Source organism: Vanellus vanellus (assembly GCF_965231255.1).
Source record: "Vanellus vanellus genome assembly, chromosome: 4".
Classification (NCBI taxonomy): Eukaryota; Metazoa; Chordata; class Aves; order Charadriiformes; family Charadriidae; genus Vanellus; species Vanellus vanellus.
The window spans coordinates 30403007-30421656 of NC_138909.1; the positions used below are offsets into that span (position 1 = coordinate 30403007).

The 18650-nt window shown below is 40.6% G+C and overlaps 1 protein-coding gene across 1 annotated transcript in view; it reads left to right on the forward strand.

The window, feature by feature from the left end:
• The first annotated feature begins 224 nt into the window (after positions 1–224).
• Positions 225–18650, forward strand: part of TSPAN5 (tetraspanin 5) — an 81076-nt gene continuing 62650 nt past the window's right edge. The window contains exon 1 of the mRNA XM_082482046.1: positions 225–883. Coding sequence (XP_082338172.1) covers positions 803–883 — 81 coding nt within the window. The 5' untranslated portion in view covers positions 225–802. The remainder of the gene's footprint in view (positions 884–18650) is intronic.

The window sequence follows — 18650 nt, forward strand, 5'->3', positions numbered from 1 at the left end:
TAACTCAGGCGGCGGCGGCTGCTGCCACCGCCCGGGCGCCCTCCACCCTGTCGGCCGCAGACAAAGGCCGGCAGGCACAGCCCCGCGGCCATCAGCCCCTCCAACGGACCACCCCACCCCGCCGGGCCGCGCACCCCGCCGCTGGGTCGGCACCGCAGAGCCGCCCCCGCCCCGCCCCCAGAGGCGCCTCGGGCCGGCGGCCGCGCAGTCGGATTGGCGGGACGCGACGCCAACCACCTCTCCAGGACGACCAGTGGCGCGCCTTTCCCCGCCCCCTCCCGCGGGGCGGGGCGCGCGCGGCGGCCGTTGCTGTTGTGGGGGCGGAGGGGGGGGGGGTAGAGCGGAGCGTTGAGCAAGAGGGTTAGGGGCGGCTGGTGGCTCCGGCAGGGTAGTGGTGCGCCGCGCCGGCGGCCAGCTCCGCGCCTCTGCCCGGGCACCTCCGGCGGCTCTTTCCCCGGCGGTCGACCCTCTCCATTTTCCCCGCCTCCCGCTGTGAGTAGCCGGGGCCTCCTCCATGCGGGAGAAGAGGAGGAGGAGGAGGTGGGAGCTGCTCGCCGGCCATCCCCGGCGCCCGGCAAGTGGGAGCCGACCCGCCGCCGCGCCGCTCCTGCCGCATCTCCCCACGGCGCGCAGCCGGCGCTGAGCCCTGTCCGCCGCGCCGCCCCGCCCCCAGCCCCCCTTCTTTTTAGTCCCCTCTTCCCCCCATTTTTTTTTTTTTTTTTTTTTTTTTTAACTATACCTCCCCCTCCCCCCTTTGGTTCTCACCCTGGCTGCAAGCAAAGTGTCTTCATGAGCGCAGAGGATGTCCGGGAAGCACTACAAGGGGCCTGAAGTCAGTTGTTGCATCAAATATTTCATCTTCGGCTTCAATGTCATTTTCTGGGTAAGTGGGCCGGTCGCACGGCGCTTCGTGTCTTCCTCTGCCACCTTCTCCTCCTCCTCTTCCCCCGCTGCGGCCGCTCCCGGGCTGGGCATGGCCACAAATGAAAACTGAGGGACGTGTGAAAGCGGAGCCCGGGGCCGCGCGTGACAGTTGGGTGCGAGGCCGGCGGTTGGGGGTTTGAACGGGGGGCGCGAGGCGGTGGGGCCGTCTCAGTGTGTGTCGTCCCCCCCCTTCTCCTTTTGCAGCCGCCTGCTGCCCCCCGCCCGGCTCCGGGTAGCCCTTCCCCCGGGCAAGTTGGCGTGCTGCATTCCTGCACCTTCGGAGGCTGCCTCTTCCTTGTCCCTTCCGGCCCTCCTAATTGCTTTTGTTGTAGGTGTGAAGACGGTTTCTTGCCCTCTTTTTTTTTTTTTTTTTTCTTTTTTTTCTTTTTTTCCTTTCCCTTTTTACCTCCTCCCTCCTTCCTTCCCCCTCTGCTTTGTGGTGGGGGAGGGAGCAGCTAGACACCCAGGCCTGGAGAAGGAATTGATCTGCATGTGTTCGTGCTGATATCCCTGTTAAATAAAAATAATAAGAAAAGAGAATCACAGCTCAAGTTCTCTGAACAGTGCTGTTCAAGGCAATGATTACACAATGACGAGGTTGTGTACGGCACGGGTTTATTATGACTAGCTATTACCACGTAGTAGTAGGAGCAATAATAGGAGGGAGAAGGGAGAAAACAGTATTCCCACCCGTCCATAAAGTGCAAGCCCGTGGGAGGATTGGTTGGGCATTTGCAGGGATTCCTGGCTGTGCTGCCTGGTCTCCTGACTGCACGCTGTCTTGTTGCACCACTCTAGCACCCGCTATCAAGTAGGCAGAACTGTATAGTGAAATGTAACCTGCATATAATAGTATTTCTAGCATCTTCTCAATGTGTTGGTTGAAAGAGAAGCAGCTGGTTTTGGACGTGTGTGCCAAATTTTGTAACCACAGAGGGAGGGGGTGAGCATACTCACACACATACAAATGATGAGGTTTTATCACTGCGTAGAATGTTAAAATTGGATGAAGGCTCTTACATGTACAATCGTGCTCTTTTCATGAGATATTCCATTTAGCAATGAGAAACGTGCACAAACCCGGGTAGGGTGAATGTATTTTTGAAGGGCTTTGAAGGCAAGTTGAGTACGTATCTTGTATAGTGGCTTCTTTGGACTAGATAGGTGAATTGGGAGGAAAAAAAACACCTGGAAATTTTATGGATGAAGGTGAGGAAGAATAGAGGAGAGAAACCTTCTAACCAATAGTAAGCTTGTGATTATTACCTTCATGAGAATAGAGGAGAGTGGCTACATGGCTAGCAGCAGGTATTCATAGCTAACCTCTGTTCCTGGAAAGTAAAGATGCCTGAAGAGGATGTTTTGGAAGAATGGGAGTTTTGATTAATGACACTTCTACAGCGAAATACCTTTCCTTAATCGAGAAAGTCTGCTGCTAGAGTGAAGTTGACTGCAGTTTTATGTGAATGTTTATTTGGCCAAAGACTAACCTGTGGAGATGAGTGGTTGCAAGCTTTGTAGTATTCTGATCCTACAGTAGCTGTTTTCATTGTACTATTCACTCAGTTTTTAGTGGCTGAGTTTGCCATGTTTCTTTTCACGTAACGTGTTTTTTCATTTTGTTTCCCTTGAGCATATGTTGCTGTGAACACAGATGTTTTTTAGCAGCGAACAGTAGTGTGAGGAACACTTGTGTGCTGTGTCCTTGGACTAAAAGAGAGGGATTGTGGTGAAATTTACATAAACATGTTATCTTGCTTCTTCAGGCACTGTCAGTCTGTAAGAAGCTATATACCCTGTAATTTCCTTCATCTTATTCACTGAAGGTTAATGTGCAGATGGTGCTAGTGGGGAAGTGGTATCTTTTAGCTATTTTGTGGCAAGTCGTTTTCTTATTCCTGTGTAGTTGAGGCAGACGCAGCGTAGTTTTGCGTGATGGCAGATGTTCCTCTGTTGTAACTGAATGGGTTAAAGGATATCTCGCTAGGACATGTGGCTTTATACTGCTGGAATGTTAAGCTGAAGACCTGAGTGGATCGCCCACTCTGCCATTTGCTTGATGTGTGGCCCTTGCTTACAGATTTCCCCTTTTGCAAAATGCTAATGGTCTCATTTGTGTCCTTGGCTAAACTTCTTGAAATCCACAGAGACAAAGCACTTCATAAGAGTTTAGTCATTTCTTCAGAATATTGTAATCTCTTTATGAGGAAGCCTGCATTTATTACCATGTCTCTCATTTGGAGTGAAAACATAGGCAGTTACTCTTGTAGAATACATTTTAATGTTGTTTTTACTGAATTAATAGCAAACCCTTCAATAGTCTGTCATGAAACTGGGCCAGAAAAGCTATAAATGAAAATTGCAAGTTTGGTTGGCTGTTCGCAGAAAGTGATAATCAAAAATAGCCACTAATGTAGTCATTGTAAATAGACTGAAATGATGAAGATGTTATCGTATTAACCCCATGATGCTCTCCAGGGATCTTGCAAACATGGAGATATGTAGAACACCTTTGTTAAAACTTCTACCTGAGCAATATTATGTAGTGATTTTAACACAAACTTTTAAAAATTTTATGTAAACAAATGGGAAAATACTCTCCATTCTGCATTGTAAGACAGTGGACTAAAAATAAAGAGAACTGAGTTGGAAGAGTAATGGTTTTGACAAGAAAATTGTCAGTGCTTTGAACAGAGGAATCTTACAGATCTGCTGAAATTATGTGGGGAATGATTGTACCTGTTACTTAAACTGAAGATATTACAAAAAATCAGATGTTTTATATGCCAAAGAATATGGGCAAAACAAATTGTCAGACCTTTTTGTCAATTTTCTGGTTTTGTGCTGATTTGTTATTTCTTTCCTTAAAAAAACTCAACTGATTTATTAGAATAATAAATATGTGAAAGTTGCATTCTGATGCTGTATATGTAGTTGTAACTAAAGGTGACGGTACGCTCTTTAGAAGATAGCTCTTAGTCTTGCCCCACCCTAGATAATGTGGTCTTGTCTCTGTGTTTCACACTCTTGTAGAAGACAATATTATCTGCTAAGTCTATGCGTAATTAATGTTCTAGGTATATTTGCAAGCTTAAGTTTTTGGAAATTCAGTATTAAAGTTGGTAAATATGCTGGAAGTGTTTGTTTAGAAAAACTTATTTTATGAGATTACTATGGTCTTGTGGAAAAGGAAAGCTTGTTTGGCAGTCGTCAAAGTAAGCTTTGGGAAATTAGACCAAATAGGCACAAATACACCTAAATAAAAAATTAGAACTCAATATTATGCTTCCCTTTCCATTGCTCAGCTGCCATTCTTTTGCTGGTTGTTCATTAGGGCACACCTGTGCTTTAACTCTACTGGCTTGTGAAAGCACCACATTGTTTGCTACCTTTTTCAGCTGGTGGAATAGACAGTGCTTTTTTAATGAGCCTTTATGACTTTTGTCTAGGTAAACCATAATGTAATCTGATTTAGATGAGAGCTGCAGCCATAATATAAGCTAACAGAAAACATTGTTCTGTAGTTAAAGAAAGCAAACAAACAATGGCTCCTCCTCCTCCCCTTCCCTCTTAGACTTCCATGTAGAATGATGTCAAAGATACAATGCAAAAAGTAAAAGTAGGCCGCCCTGCTTCCCAAAAGGCAAGAACCATTTCCTCTTCTTTCACCTTCTACTTTTGCAAGACAGTTTTAAGATGACTTTTAGTTCCAAGAACGATTCTAAATTGCTCTCTATGCTTTATTACACTTGATGGAAACTGTGGATATATACTATTGTTTAACTCTGAATTTCAATCCATTCTTTATTCCACTGACCTTAGACTAATCGGACAGATGTATAGAAAACATTGACCCCTCAGAAATCTTTGCATTACCTGATAATTCACTGTAAGTTGTGAGATATGCTGCGATTATGGTACATCAGCATATTACAAGTCATAATTTGTGTTTTAATTTGCTCAGCATCTGCTGGCTTTGATGGCAACCATATGGGAACCTAAATAGTCCTCTGAATTACAGGAAGATATTGGAAAGAAAACTGAATAAGGTTATGTAAGTGTGTTACAGAAAAAGTGTTGGAAAAGTGCACTGACCTTTAAGGGACAACAAATAGACTATTTATTAAATTTTATACATTGTTGATAATTTGTTTTCAAAGGGGCAGAAGATCATCCTCTGATGTCAGCTGGTTTTCAGACATCCACGAAGGAGGTTCTGGTTATGTAATTTTCGCTTGCCACAGTGGTTAAAAAAAAAAATCAATCTGAAGCTTTTTCCGTGGAATTTTCAAATGCGTTCTGTAGCATTTGATATTTTAAAAATTGCATTGGAAAGATGCCCTTGCAATGGAAGTGGAAGCATTCTGTTCACTCCCCCCCCCCCCTTTATGATCAAATGATTTTTTTTTTAATTTTTTTTTTAAATTTTGTAATAGCACAGATAACTTCGAGAGCATTTCACAAATGGTCTTGACAGAAACAGAACGATGCTTGTCTTGGGAAAATACACAACTGTTTTGTAACAGTGAAAGGCGGTGATGTACATATTGATGAAATAGATGCATTGTTGTGAGCTTGGGATTCCTGAATTCCTCAGTGTCTCTTTCAGCAGACATAGCCCCAGTCTTTTAAATGCATGTAAAAATACAGTAATTTAGCTAGCTCCAGGGCACTTACTTCAGACTTGTAGAGGCCATTCTTGGAATAAAAATTTTCCTTGTCCTCGTAACTTTGTGGCAGCCTGTATCATTGGTTATACAAAAAGAAATAGATGAGGAACACAGATGAAGCTGTTTCCTTTCTCCTAAGCATTTGTTTTGCTGAAGCTAGGTGTTTGTAATTATGTTATTGTTTTAAACTGTTTGATGTTTCTAGTTTATAAAAAAAAATGAAGAAATATAAGGGCACAAGAACTAGAAAAATCTAATTGTGATTAATTGTGTGACTTCTCATGTTTGATGTCTGCGTACTTCAAGTGAATATTATTGGAACTATCAAGTGCAGCTTACATACTTTTCTTCTGTGTTAAAGATGAATTTGGGAAAGATATTTACCAGTCTCTCACCTTAATTGAATTGTCAAAGTCAGTTTTGCCTGGTGGCACATCTATCTCAAAGTACGAAGAGTTAATTTTGAATCTGGAGTGTCCCAATAGGAGAAAAGCTGATGCATGTGAATGGCACCCAGAGTACAGGGAGGCCCAACACAATACTTCTGCAAGTGAAACATTTTATCAATATTTGTATGTGCGGAAACAAGTTCTCTTTGGTCCTAGTCCCACTCCCCTTGTTGCGTGTTGATAATGTTTTCTTAATAAAGGCAACAGATCCATGATCTGTAACATTGAATTCAAAGGTAGACATGTTACCTTAATTCAGTAAGACAGTCTTTTAATGAGAAACTCTTCACTGTATTTATTATGTATGTACATATTCAACTACAGTGTATGATATAATAGGCACACAGGAAAAGCAAGCATGGCCTACACTGGGGAAGAAAGACTTTTTTTTTTCCAAATGAGAACCCAGTAAACATGTTTTTGGGAAAAAAAAAAATAGGTAGTGCAGTAGATGTAGGGTAATTTTCAAATGGAAAATGTGGGGGAGAAGAAGGGGTTTTTTGGTTTTGTTTTTTTTTTTTTTTTTTTTTTGTGTGTGTGTGGAGTGAAAAGATGAAAATGTAAGGAGGTTCTCTGTCCTCTCTAGTGGACAGGGGTTTGAAAGTATGTATGTAATCCATTCTTAAAGAACACTTTCTAAGACCTAGTTCCATAGATTACAATAATCCTGAAGTACTTCTTAGCAAGCTTTAATTTATTCTTTATTCCTTAAACTCTGTAAGACACAATAGTTAATGATTAGTAGAGGATAAGAAACTTGGGCTTACACTTAGTGAAACAACACTTCCTGTTCTTTTGAGCCTCATTTCTACAAATAGACTTTTTGTTGAAAATGCACTATAAACCGGGTTTAACCAGGCCTACTACAAGTTATAAATTTGGAGCAAGAAGTTGATGTGTTGTTAAATGCTCAGTCTAGGCACTTCAACTGTTTATACTCCATTAACCAAGGGCAGTAACCTGTGAAGATTTGCTGTAAGCATTTATAATATAATGTTTTGCTTCCAATTAAAACTGGAGGCGAGAGAGAATATTTTTGACCCAAAGAAATCTCCTGACCTAATTCTGCTGGTTAGGGAAGTCTAGTCTTAAACTATAGTGCTGTAGGATAGAATCAGTCTTCATACTTTGCTTTGTCCAAAACACACAGCACGTTTCTCAAATGCATGGCTAGTAGGCTGTCAACAGGACTGTAATTGTTTTATTGATGTAGGCAGGAGCAAGGAGCTGAACAGCTCATGAAGTAACCCAGCTCTGTTAGTCATGACCCAGAAGTCACTGTCAGCATTAACCATTAAAGTGCCTTCCAGTATGGTAATTTTTTTTAACTCTTCTAAATATCTGACTTTCATTAGCTAGCATTTCATAGTGACTTTGTACTCCTGTATGAGTTTCCATCTTTTTTCCCCATTAAAAATTAAGAAATATTGTTGCAATGCAATAAAGAAAAAAATAAAACAAAAAAACAACCTTATCCATTTTTACCATGGTGCTGAATTGCATTCTAGGTGCAAAACCCAGGAAAACATTCTTTACTGGTTTGAAGCCTAATTTGTTTCTTTTCCATTGTACTATTATTGTGAGTTTGGAAAATATCCCGTTTTTTGTGATTGTGCTGCTGCTTCTGTCAAAAAATATTTTCTCTTGGGGACCACTGTGGATGTAGGCTTCCGCTGATTTCAGCGGGACCTTGTACAGGTATAAGGGTTGATATGGGTGCATGTCACTATAGGCTCAGTGCTCTGTGTAGCTGCTTCTGTAACATATGCAAAGATCTAGAGCAGTCCAGCCTTCCCCTTATACTGGCATTTGAAAATGTCACTAACATACTGAGGCTGGCAGTCAGGGGTGCTTGATTTGGTATCAAACTCTGGGTCAGTGTGGTCTCATATAATCTCCAGATGGCCTGACTTGCAGAGATGCTAAAATCAGTCAGATCCTACTCCTTTAGCTGTATAAAATGAATTAGGCAAATGGCAGTAGCAGTATTTATTTATTTTGAAGTGCATCAGTTTTCACATCAGATTCTTCAGCTAATGTTTTAACTTTCCAGTTGCTTTCCTCTGGACAGCATTTAGAATAAGTATTTCAGCATACACAGAGGATCTTATGAATGAACTGTCAATTTCCCACAGAACTGGGAAAAATCAATATGCCTCTTCCAGGCCTTGAAAATCCCTCTGCTCCTAGTGAAGGCTCCATTACATCAAACAATATAGAAAATCATTTCAAGCAAAGTTCCTGATGTGTGGTAATGGAAGATTTTTTTTTTTCCTTTTTGCAATGAGGCAAATATGTATTACGAAAATAGTTTGTATATCCATTCCATACCTGTTGCCATCTGTTTTTCTCAACAGCAAAACTTATTATGGAAAAATCAAAGGATTGTAGGAACTTATGCCTAAATGTGTTCTCTTTCTCCTCAACAGGCAAGTAAAATTATTTCTACCAGTGTTTGGTGCTTATTTGTAGTATTGTATTCAAATAAAGAATTAAAAGGAGACCAGACACCTTTAGATATATGAAATAATTTGGGTTTATAGAGACTTCTGTTATGTTTTCCTGAATATAGTGTTACTGAGTTAAAACCTGAGCGTGTCTGTCATAGCTCCAGCAAGCTACTGTTATAGGGTAATGACCATGATACAAATGAGACTGCAAGGATGCTTGTAATAATTCAGCCTACTGTGTGTTCCCTGGTGTTAACAGCTTACATTTAATGAGAGTCCAGCTTAATTTACTTTGATATAGGGGCAAATTTTCCATAAAGCTGAACGTTATTTTATGTCAGGACTTTATCTGTATCAAGAGGGCAGACTGTCTCAACTGTGCTCTGGTGCCCCAAGCAAAGGTGCAGCACCACCGTGTGTGGGGTGTCACCCCTAGCAGATCCACCTGGTGTCTATGATTTTGTCAGAGCCTGCATCACAGGTTCTCCCTGTCGGACACCTTTAGTTTATGTACCCATGCACAGGGTGCATATTTACCTTTCTGAGGCTAGGTTCTCTGTGCTTCCCTCTTACTGAATTCTATCTCTTCTGCTGCATTCTGTTTTCCAACCAGATGTGACTAAAAAGAGCTTGAAAGGTGTTCCCTCTATGTGCTGTAAATGGTTTATATGTAAAAGCAGAGACACTGGGGAAAAAAGTTCACAGATAATGTATGGCAAAGGTTTTGTTGCTTCATGCTATGCTTCAATTGACCATCTCACCTTGTGGAAGAACTCTCTCTCAAATTTGTCCTTGCAATGCCATGTGGTTAGTGTTTCAGACTGGAGAACAGAATTTGGAAAAGGTGACAATTCAAAACATTGGGTCCTACCAGCTAATGAGGAAGAGGGTCAGCAAGTATCCTGGGCCACTGTCAGCTGAGAGCATACAGGGGTGTTCTACTATGCACAAAGCAAGCATTTCAGATTTTTTAAATTTTAATTTTTGCTACTGAAATATAAAAACAGAAGTGTTCCCTTTTCCATGTGGATAAAAGATAGAATTTTGTAGAAGTTGTCTTCCTGACTCCCAGTTTACATTGTTGTGTCTAAAGGAATGTGTGAATTCAGTCAGTCCAACAATAATTAAAAAAATATATAATTAAAATAATAAAGAAGAGGAAAAACTTTTACAATTAGAAGCCCTTTTTTCCAGAGAGTTATGTAATTCATTTCTAGATGAAAAGTCAGCCATGTGACTTATGTGAAGCCTATAAAAATATGTATATATAAATATAAAATATCTATGATTGCAGTTAAAAAATAAGGTCTAGTTTTTAAACAATGTTGCTTGATATCACAAACATCCTCTTGTTTTTTTTTTTCTCTTTCTGTGGGCATCCAGGGGGACGTGAAGCCTTGCTGCTTTCCTAATAGACTAACTCAAATTTTTTTTCCTCTCCAAATGACTGGGAGGACCTGTTTCTGTAGCAGGGCTACTTCCTGTCTTGGTTATGGCAGTGGTTTCATCTCTGATTTTGGTGAGCTGCCTTGAAAATTCTAGTGTCAAAACGAGAGCAGGGCGCTGCAAATGGCTGAGGCTGGCACAAGGCTACAGGCCCAAATGTGTTAGTACAGCTTCAGTGGACTGATAGTAGTTACTAGATCTGACTGAGAACTCTCTCATCTGCTTCAGTTTCTATTGACTTGCAGTTCAGTTGCAAGAATGAAGTGTGGGATGATAGTATCCTCCTTTCCCTGTATAGATCAACTTAAAGTGATTGTACCAGCACTGCCTGTTTCAACTCCAGGTAAAGTGGTTTTGGACTGTGGACACAGAGGCATCAGACATGATGCTGTGTTAATTAGCTCAGTTCAGTGAGGACCATTATGTAGACATAAGTGCTGCTTGGTATGCTCCTCCAGTGCACTTTGATCTTCTCTATTTTAGTAACATTTATGGTTGTTACCTGTTTTCTCTGAATTGCTCAGTGATGTTGGAGAAAGAAAGAGCAGTGATAGTCTACCATGTTTATTGTAATGTAAGCTTAATTTGAATTTAAGTGGACAGCTCCCTCATCTACCTCCCTGGTTTCTGTTCATTCCCATAAATGTTGTTCCAAACACCATGCCACTCCCTGTAATAAGGTACTTCATTGGAGCAGTCTACTGGATGGGGTGGCAAATGAGCTCTCTGAAGAGAGTTTGTCATGATTATCCATTCCCAAGTAGTATCATTTTTGATGGATTTGTTGCAAACAAAACGTTAGTATGTATTTAATGTTGGGAATACATTTATATATTATATACATATATGCATACATAGTTATCTATATGTATATAGAATAATGTGGTATTTAAAAAAAATATAATTATTTCCTGACTTCCTAGAGCAGAAGGTCATTGACTTACGTGCTGAAAAGGAGGACTTGAAGGGACTGGAAACCCATCTAACTCCTGTTACATGCAAAGAAGGCCTTTTTGCACTGATCTTCCTCTTTGTGTTCTACTGTTCTGCTGCTGCTGGGAGCTCTGGCATGGTCACTAGTAGTGTTCCCACTTCAGCTACGCAGTGTGATTTTAAAAATATTGTTTTCTTTTACACATAAGCTATGTCCTTCCTCTTACAAGATTGAAGATAGGCAAAACCCCGCTGCCTTGGTAGCCTAAAGGTTTGTAGTGGCATGTGAATCAATGTTGCGTTCTATGGGATCTTTTCCATGTAAGTAACTAATGTGTTTGACTCAAGAACACAAGCCAATTACATTTTTACCTGGTTTACATCCTTACTGGCCTCTGCTTTCCTTCATTTTTGCTAAACGGCTCTTATACCTGTGGGAGAGGAAGTAGCTCCTTGAGCAGATGCAGTTAATAGCTTTGCATATTAAAGAAAACCAATACTGATCTTGATGCAACTGATACCGAAGGGTTTTTGCCACTGTAGCAGGTGAATGAGTTGTGGCTCCCATCTGGCTGTTTTTGTGTTCTGTTGGAGGTACTCTCCTATGCCCCATAGATTCATGGCCTATCTGCTGTTCTGCAGAGCTGCTTGCCTCTGACAGAGGTAAGAAGGACAGCTGTGGGCAACAGTAGCTTTTGGCTTCAACTTTTCCCATCCCACAACTTTGTGCATGGGTAGGATTTCCAGTGAACTCGCTATCATCCAGTATTTCATTTATTTCAAATGTCATGCCTAATAAATGACGGCAATGATATACTCCACTGTTACTTGTGGTTTTCTTGTCAATAACAGCTGATTACTGCCTGGATAAACTACCATGCCTCTTGTAAACACCTAATTCTTGATAATTTTGCCCTCCTTTCAGTTTGTGCTGTACTCCAGCTTGCAGTGGCTGTTCTCCCTGTTCCGTTCGCTAAGGTAGCCCTTTTTGTGTCTCGCTATGTGTCTGTGCCTGTTCTTACTCCTGTCATCTGGAACTGAAAGCTCAGCTGGGTTCTGTGCTCTTAACCCACAGGAGGCCCTGCGTGGTCACTGCTGTGAGAGGGCTTTCTACAGGGGCAGTTTGCTGGCTGTGTTACTGGAGTCCAGCCACCAGTCCACAGTGAAGTGGGAAGGAGAAGTAAAAAACCAAACACAGCACTGGCTATTTTGTGCCATTTTATAAGGCACTTATTCCATTTGACGAACAATGTGTTTTTCATAAACATGTGCCTTTTTTCAATGTAAGGCGCAAGCATCTCCTTTTGAAACAGCAAACCTCAGTGTTGGTGCAAGGCCTCCCAAATAACACCTGCAGAGATAATGCTTCTTTAGTTGATGTGTCAAACTACAAGGCTGATGGATATCAAAACTGTACACCCAACTCTGGCTCTGATGTAAAGAATTCACATTTTAGCTTCATAATAAATTGCTGCAGGTCTGAGCTGTGTAGAATCGGGTGAGGTGGAATGGATGGGGCTATGGTAGAGACTGGCATGGTCAGCAAAGACTTGAGGGATGTGTTCTGTCTTCTGTTTGAACTACATGGAAGGCTTGTTGCTCTGATGCAGGGTCTTAGTGATGCTACTTGAGACTGGAGTACAGGACTGCAATTTAAAGAGGTTGCTGGTGGTGGCTGCTGCTATACTAACTAGAAGCATACTGTAAAGTCCTAAGTATTTTAAATTGAGAGTTGGTGGGACTCCTTTTTTGTATCTATGGAGACCTATCAGAACTTCAGTGAGTACTGCTACTTGTCAAAATCTCCTTGGTCTACTAAGGTCAGATTCTTGTTTACTCTAAAAGGCGACATTGTTCCAATTTGCCATTGTAACCTGTCCTTGAAATGAGCGCAGAGGACTCTTATAGAACAAGGTAGAACAATTTTGGTGTAGCTGTGTTGTCAAAATTGTTCCTGTGAGCAGGGTTAGACTCCTAACTTGAGGAATTTGAAGGCAATTAAAAGATGGAAGGATGGACTTTGTCTGCATTGTGGGGTGGGTCTGGACTTCTGTATAAATGGAGAAGAGAAACCTGTAACTTTTCACAGAAAGAGCAGGGCTGTGGAATACACCACTTGTTCATAAAGCAGAAGGTAATTAACTTTGAGAAGGTAATCTAAAAGTGAGAAGGTAGTCATATTTTGTCCAAATAAAACCTGCCTTGTTTTCTATTCCATCTCCATGTTGCCTTCTGGGTAGATATTTTTCTGCAGTTACTCCAAAGTGGCACTTTGGGACCTTTCTTGTCATTACTTCACTTTCTTTTGGTAACAGAACTTTAGTTTAAAAACTCTCTACCTTGAAAAAAAAACAAACATGTACATAAAGACATTTCAGAATTCACAGAAAACAAACTGTGGATCAATTATTAAGTGCCTTCCCTCTCCCTCATCCACTTTCTGATGTAGTATTAATTTTGAATGAGCCCCCTGCATAGCTTGCCTTCATCCACTTAGGGTATAGAGCACAAAGGCTTTCAGCACTGTAAATGCTTGGGTCCTTGTTACAGGCCTCTGCATAAGAGTAGTGCCTGTTAACTTCAATGGGAATCACTTGGTGGCAGCTGTATAATTGGTTTTCATGCAATGTTGTGTTTTGTGGTGGTGTTTTTTTTTTTTTTTTTTTTTTTTTTTAGATAAAAAGGGAGAGGGGTGGGGAAGCCCAAAGCGGTCCCCCAAACATAACATTGAAGAGACTTTCAAAAGAGCTAGAGCAATTACTTCAGTTGCCTAAGTAGCTAAGAGGTGACAAAAAGGGTGACATACTAATCTAACCAAGAAACTCTGCCAGAGAACAGTGGACCCTATCAGGCAGTGTTTCTGCTAGTTTGTGTCTCAGAGTAAGCATCCTGTATGACCACTTTGATCCTCTAAATGAAAACTTCCCATCAATAATAGGAGATATGTCACTCTGATACTTGTAGCACTGAGAGAATTTAGCTGTTGAAGCACACTGGGTTCATCCACAGCAGACAATTGTGACTGTTATGTCTAGTTGTAGAATAGAGGTGTGCTTGTATGAAATAGTGTGCTGAAATATCACTTTACAGTGGTTTCTGCAGGCTATGTGCCTTGCCACCAATCTGGGCAGCAAGCTGGTCACCACTGTTGTTTTTTGTAAGTAGCAACGCATAGTAACGTATCAAGTACTGAGCCCTGCTTTTGCCAGGCACGTATGTAATAGCAGCAACTTAATGATAAGGCTGTGTCCAATGGAGTTACTAACCCTCATCTGTAAAGTACCACTACTTATGTGGTCTACCATTAGCCACATAAGAAATCACCACATTTTATTAATGGCTTCTGAACTTTACAACATCTTAGGCTAAAGATAATGGCTTCTGCACAAAATACGTTCCATTACTGCTGATGGTGTCTTATTGAGTAAGCTAGTGTGGCAGATAAAAGAATTTCTGTAAACAAAGCATAAAAGAAGCTAGGTATATAAATCAAGACTGAAAATCAGTTTATAGATACATGGAAACTGAACATCTTGGACTAGTTTTGTTTATGCTTTGGTGATTGATAGAGAAAAGGTAAAAACAGTCTGTCTAAATACAGAACTTGATGAATATTGCATTTATTTTCTACTGTTAGATCGTTCCAGCAGTTTGGGGTAATGCCAATATAAGTAGATAGTTGTAGGCTATGCTAATACCAATGTTTTCAATATTATTAAAAGTAAACAGCAAAAACCACCTTTCCTTTTGCCTTTAAGGAAGGCTTTAATGAAATGTAAAACTGATTCTTATTGATGGCTTAAAAAAAAAAAAAAAGCCAGATTAACGTTCTCTACTTCTAGACTCATCATACCACCAAAGAGATGAATAACTTCTTTGAGCAATTGCACTGAATCCTTAATCTGCTAGATTGTCATGTACCTTCTAATGCAACATTAACCTACAGAACCAAAAATTGCTTCAAGGTTTTGGAGGAGATGTGCTGAGCCTTGCCTTTTGACTAGGTTCAGTGTAAGGGAGTTCCCTAAGGGAAAGAATCCTGTGGTTGTTTTTTTTTCTCTCTAGTGTGTGAAGAAACAATATATCAGTGCAACTACAACACTATTAAACCAGTTGAAGATAAGTTTTTATGGTAAGGAATTGAAAAAATGTTTATTTGAAGATTGCGTAGTCTCAATTTATGTTAACTTTGTGCATGTTGACAACTTTTAAATACCTAGAACTTTTTTTTTTTTTTAATATTAATGGACTGTGTTCTGTATGGTGTGAAAGATGTGATAAAAGGCATCTTTTTGAATATTCTTTAACTTCCATCTGGGATCCCATGCAATTCAAAGGTAGTTGGGAGGTTTAATGATTTTATCTAAGAGGGCAAGATGATGTCTTTGCCAGAAAAAACAGCTTAGAACAGTTTGTGTGCCAGTGTGCAGTGAGACATGGCTTCATAAACCAAGACACTGGTGAAGAGTGACATGGGAGGAAAACAATTCTACTCAGGTGAGGATGTTACTGAGGGAACTTGGTAGACCATTTTGCTGCTGAAACACCGAACTGGTTTAACTGCCTTGAGTTAAAGCTGTGTGGTTTTCTTTGTGAGCACTGTCCATGTCAAACACCAACCCTGCAATTAATATTTGGCATACTTAGTCATTTCTATGGACAGACTAAATCTGAAAAAAAAACCCTGCTGTAGACTGAACAATGTGTTGTCTCTTGGAAATATTTCATCTTAATTAGCTCTTGCATCTGTGGATGTGTTGTCGTTGCCCTGTTGTTTTCAAGGTCTAATACCTTTGACCAACACCGGGCTGAGTTAGGAAAGCCTAAGTAGTGAAAGGTATGTTGAAATCATAGAATGGTTTAGGTTGGAAGGGACCTTAAAGATAATCTAGTTCCTGCCATGAGCAGGGACACTTCCCACTAGAGCAGGTTGCTCAAAAGTCCCATCCAACCTGGCCTTGAACACCTCCAGGGATGGGGCCTCCACAACTTCTCCGAGCAATTTGTTCCAGTGCCTCACCACCCTCATAGTGGAAGACTTTTTCCTAATATCTGTTCTAAATCTCCCCTCTTCCAGTTTGAAGCCATTACCCCTTGTCCTATCACTACATGCCCTTGTAAAAAGTCCATTTCTAGCCTTCTTGTAGGCCTCCTTCAGATATTGGAAGGCTGCTGTAAGGTCTTCCTGGAGACTTCTCTTCTCCAGGCTGAACAACCCCAACTCTCTCAGCTGAGCTACAGTTACTACAGAAGTTATGGAAACTAAACCATTAATACAGATAAAGATGTCTGTTATGACCCAGTATGAATTTGCCTGGAATGGTATTTCTACTGTACTTTGCTGACAGGTGGTAAAGGCATGCTCTTTTCTTTCCCCCTTGAGCTTTGGGGTGAATGTATGTCTAATGAAAATTCTTCTTTCTGACTTAACCTGAGATAATGTCAGCAGTTTGGACCTCATGGTCTCTCTAAACTGTTACAAAATTTCAAACTGAGTTCTCAGTGTTCAGAATGAGAATAGGGAGAGGTTATGAAATTGTTTGTGAAAGGTTCATAACAAACTATAATTGTTGATAAAGAAACTGGGAGCAAAAGGAGTAATACTCTTAAGTTTCAAAGTGAGTATTGAAAGTCATTTTGTGAGCTTTATTAAAGGTGGGTCTGAAATTTTCAAGAAATTATGTTTAATAACAATATATAAAAGAATTCAAACATTCATGTAAATTCAGATATAGTTACAGTAATAAATCAATGTTTTTCCCTTTAATAAGGGGCACTTTGCATTGAAAATAGAGCGTTCTTGGATTGGAGACAATGCAAGACTAAAAACTTCCACAGTGCTGGACAGAAATTTGTTCTGAAGCTTTTATGGGTGATGTGCTGTGAGGTGTTCTATTTGAGCTCCCCTTCTTCTCTCCCTGACATCTAACATTACGTATGGGTGGAAGCATTTCCTGATATAGAAAGCAACTAAAATAAGGCAGCACTGTCAAGGCAATCCTCAAAGAACCTGTTTAGAAATGCAACAAAGAGAACATACCAATGATCATACTGGACCAGACAAAAGGTCTGTAAATATCCTTAGAACAGTGGCCAATGGTAGACAGTTGGTGAAAAGTGTAAGAACAAGGCAGGTAGATAGTGATAATTCTTAGGGAACATGCTCTGAATCGTCAACCCTTCAGAGCCAGAATTAGGATCTTTGTTGTACTTAGTATCCCTAGATGGAGTTTTCTTTTTCAATTTGTCTGATTGGTCCTTGAATCTCTAACTTTCTGAAGTATGTGATGTTCGGTTGTTAGTTGTACCTTTTCCCTATTAGTTTTGGCTTACTTTTGAGAGAAGTGGAGTTCCAACAGACTGGTAATAAAGCATTCTGCGGCTTGGAGTCAATTAACTTTCATGTTCATCTGCCTAGCTTCTGTGAAACCACGATGAAAATCCTGCATCTCAAGAATGTAGTTTGAAACACCTTTTCTCTGCTCCCTGCCATACTGTGCCCTGACTTTTCCACACTGTACCATTAAGAAACAAATTATGGATACCTTCATTTTCAGTAGTTTAGATGGTTGAATTACAAATGTCGGAGGTGTGTGAAGTCAATTAAGTGTACTAGTCCAAGGCAACTACAGCTGGATGTCACAGACGAAAAAGCTTGCTGCCGGGAAAAGGGAGCTATAAGTTTCCAGATGGTGACCTAGTTGGATCTTTAAACAGCTCCTCCAATTATAATGAATTAACCATTTTGAGCCCAGGCCATGTTTACCAGCAAGCTATGCAGTTGGCAGTTTTTATGCAGGATTGCAATTGCCCGCAGTTCTGTCACTTTTCATCCTCTCCCACTTGCCTCCCAAAAGGAAGAAACATGTTGTGCTAAGAGTATGATCTTGAGGGGCATGAGGCAAGTCAGTGGCCAGACAGTACAGTGGAGTTGTCAGCCTGACATCCCGCAATCCCTAAGGTTGTATTGTAGCCCAAGCAAATTCTTTAATCAGGATAAATTTATAGAAGTCATCTTATGTTATACCACAGCATTTGACATCTGATAAATAAAATGTGAAACTTTTCTTGCTTACTTGCATAATAATCATGGGAAGGGAGGAAGAACATAAGTGGCATGGACGACTACTACTATTTACTGTCTGACAAAGCAAACACAAGAGATAAGCAAGATAGCAACATAATGATGCTGGCCAAAAAATATCAGATCCTTTAAAGCTGGCTGACTGTGCAGAGGCAGACTTAAGCTAGTTTACTAGGCTTAGGAAAAAAAAAAAATAAAGAAGCTTTCAGAGGTCGAAGTCTTTTTCTTTTACAAAGAAATAATAAACAAGTGTTTCTGAATGCCTTTGTAAGTCCTTGTTCCCAGGCCCTAGGTCCATGATCTGATCTCATTGGGAACTGGATTTCCAGGTAAACAACTTCTTAGTCTAAATTCCTGTTTCTATAGGAAATAATAAAAAAAAAAAAAAAAAAAAGCCTGAGAAAACAGTTGAGTAACTTTCATCCTGAAATCTGTTTTATTTGCTGCATGAGGATCTATTTTAGAAGTACTTCAGTGAAAACTTGGACAATGGAGCAAAACGCTTTAAGGCTTAGCATTTAAAGACATTATTTTGTTTGGTTGATAGTTTTGGTTTTCTTAAGTTTTGGGGGGGGTATTTTTGTTTTGTTTTATATATAAATGTGAAGTAATTGGATTAATTCATGTTTTCTTGGCAGCAGCAAAGAGTTGTTCCCTCTCTGGACTGCCCCCTTCCCCTTGGTGCTTGCTGTAT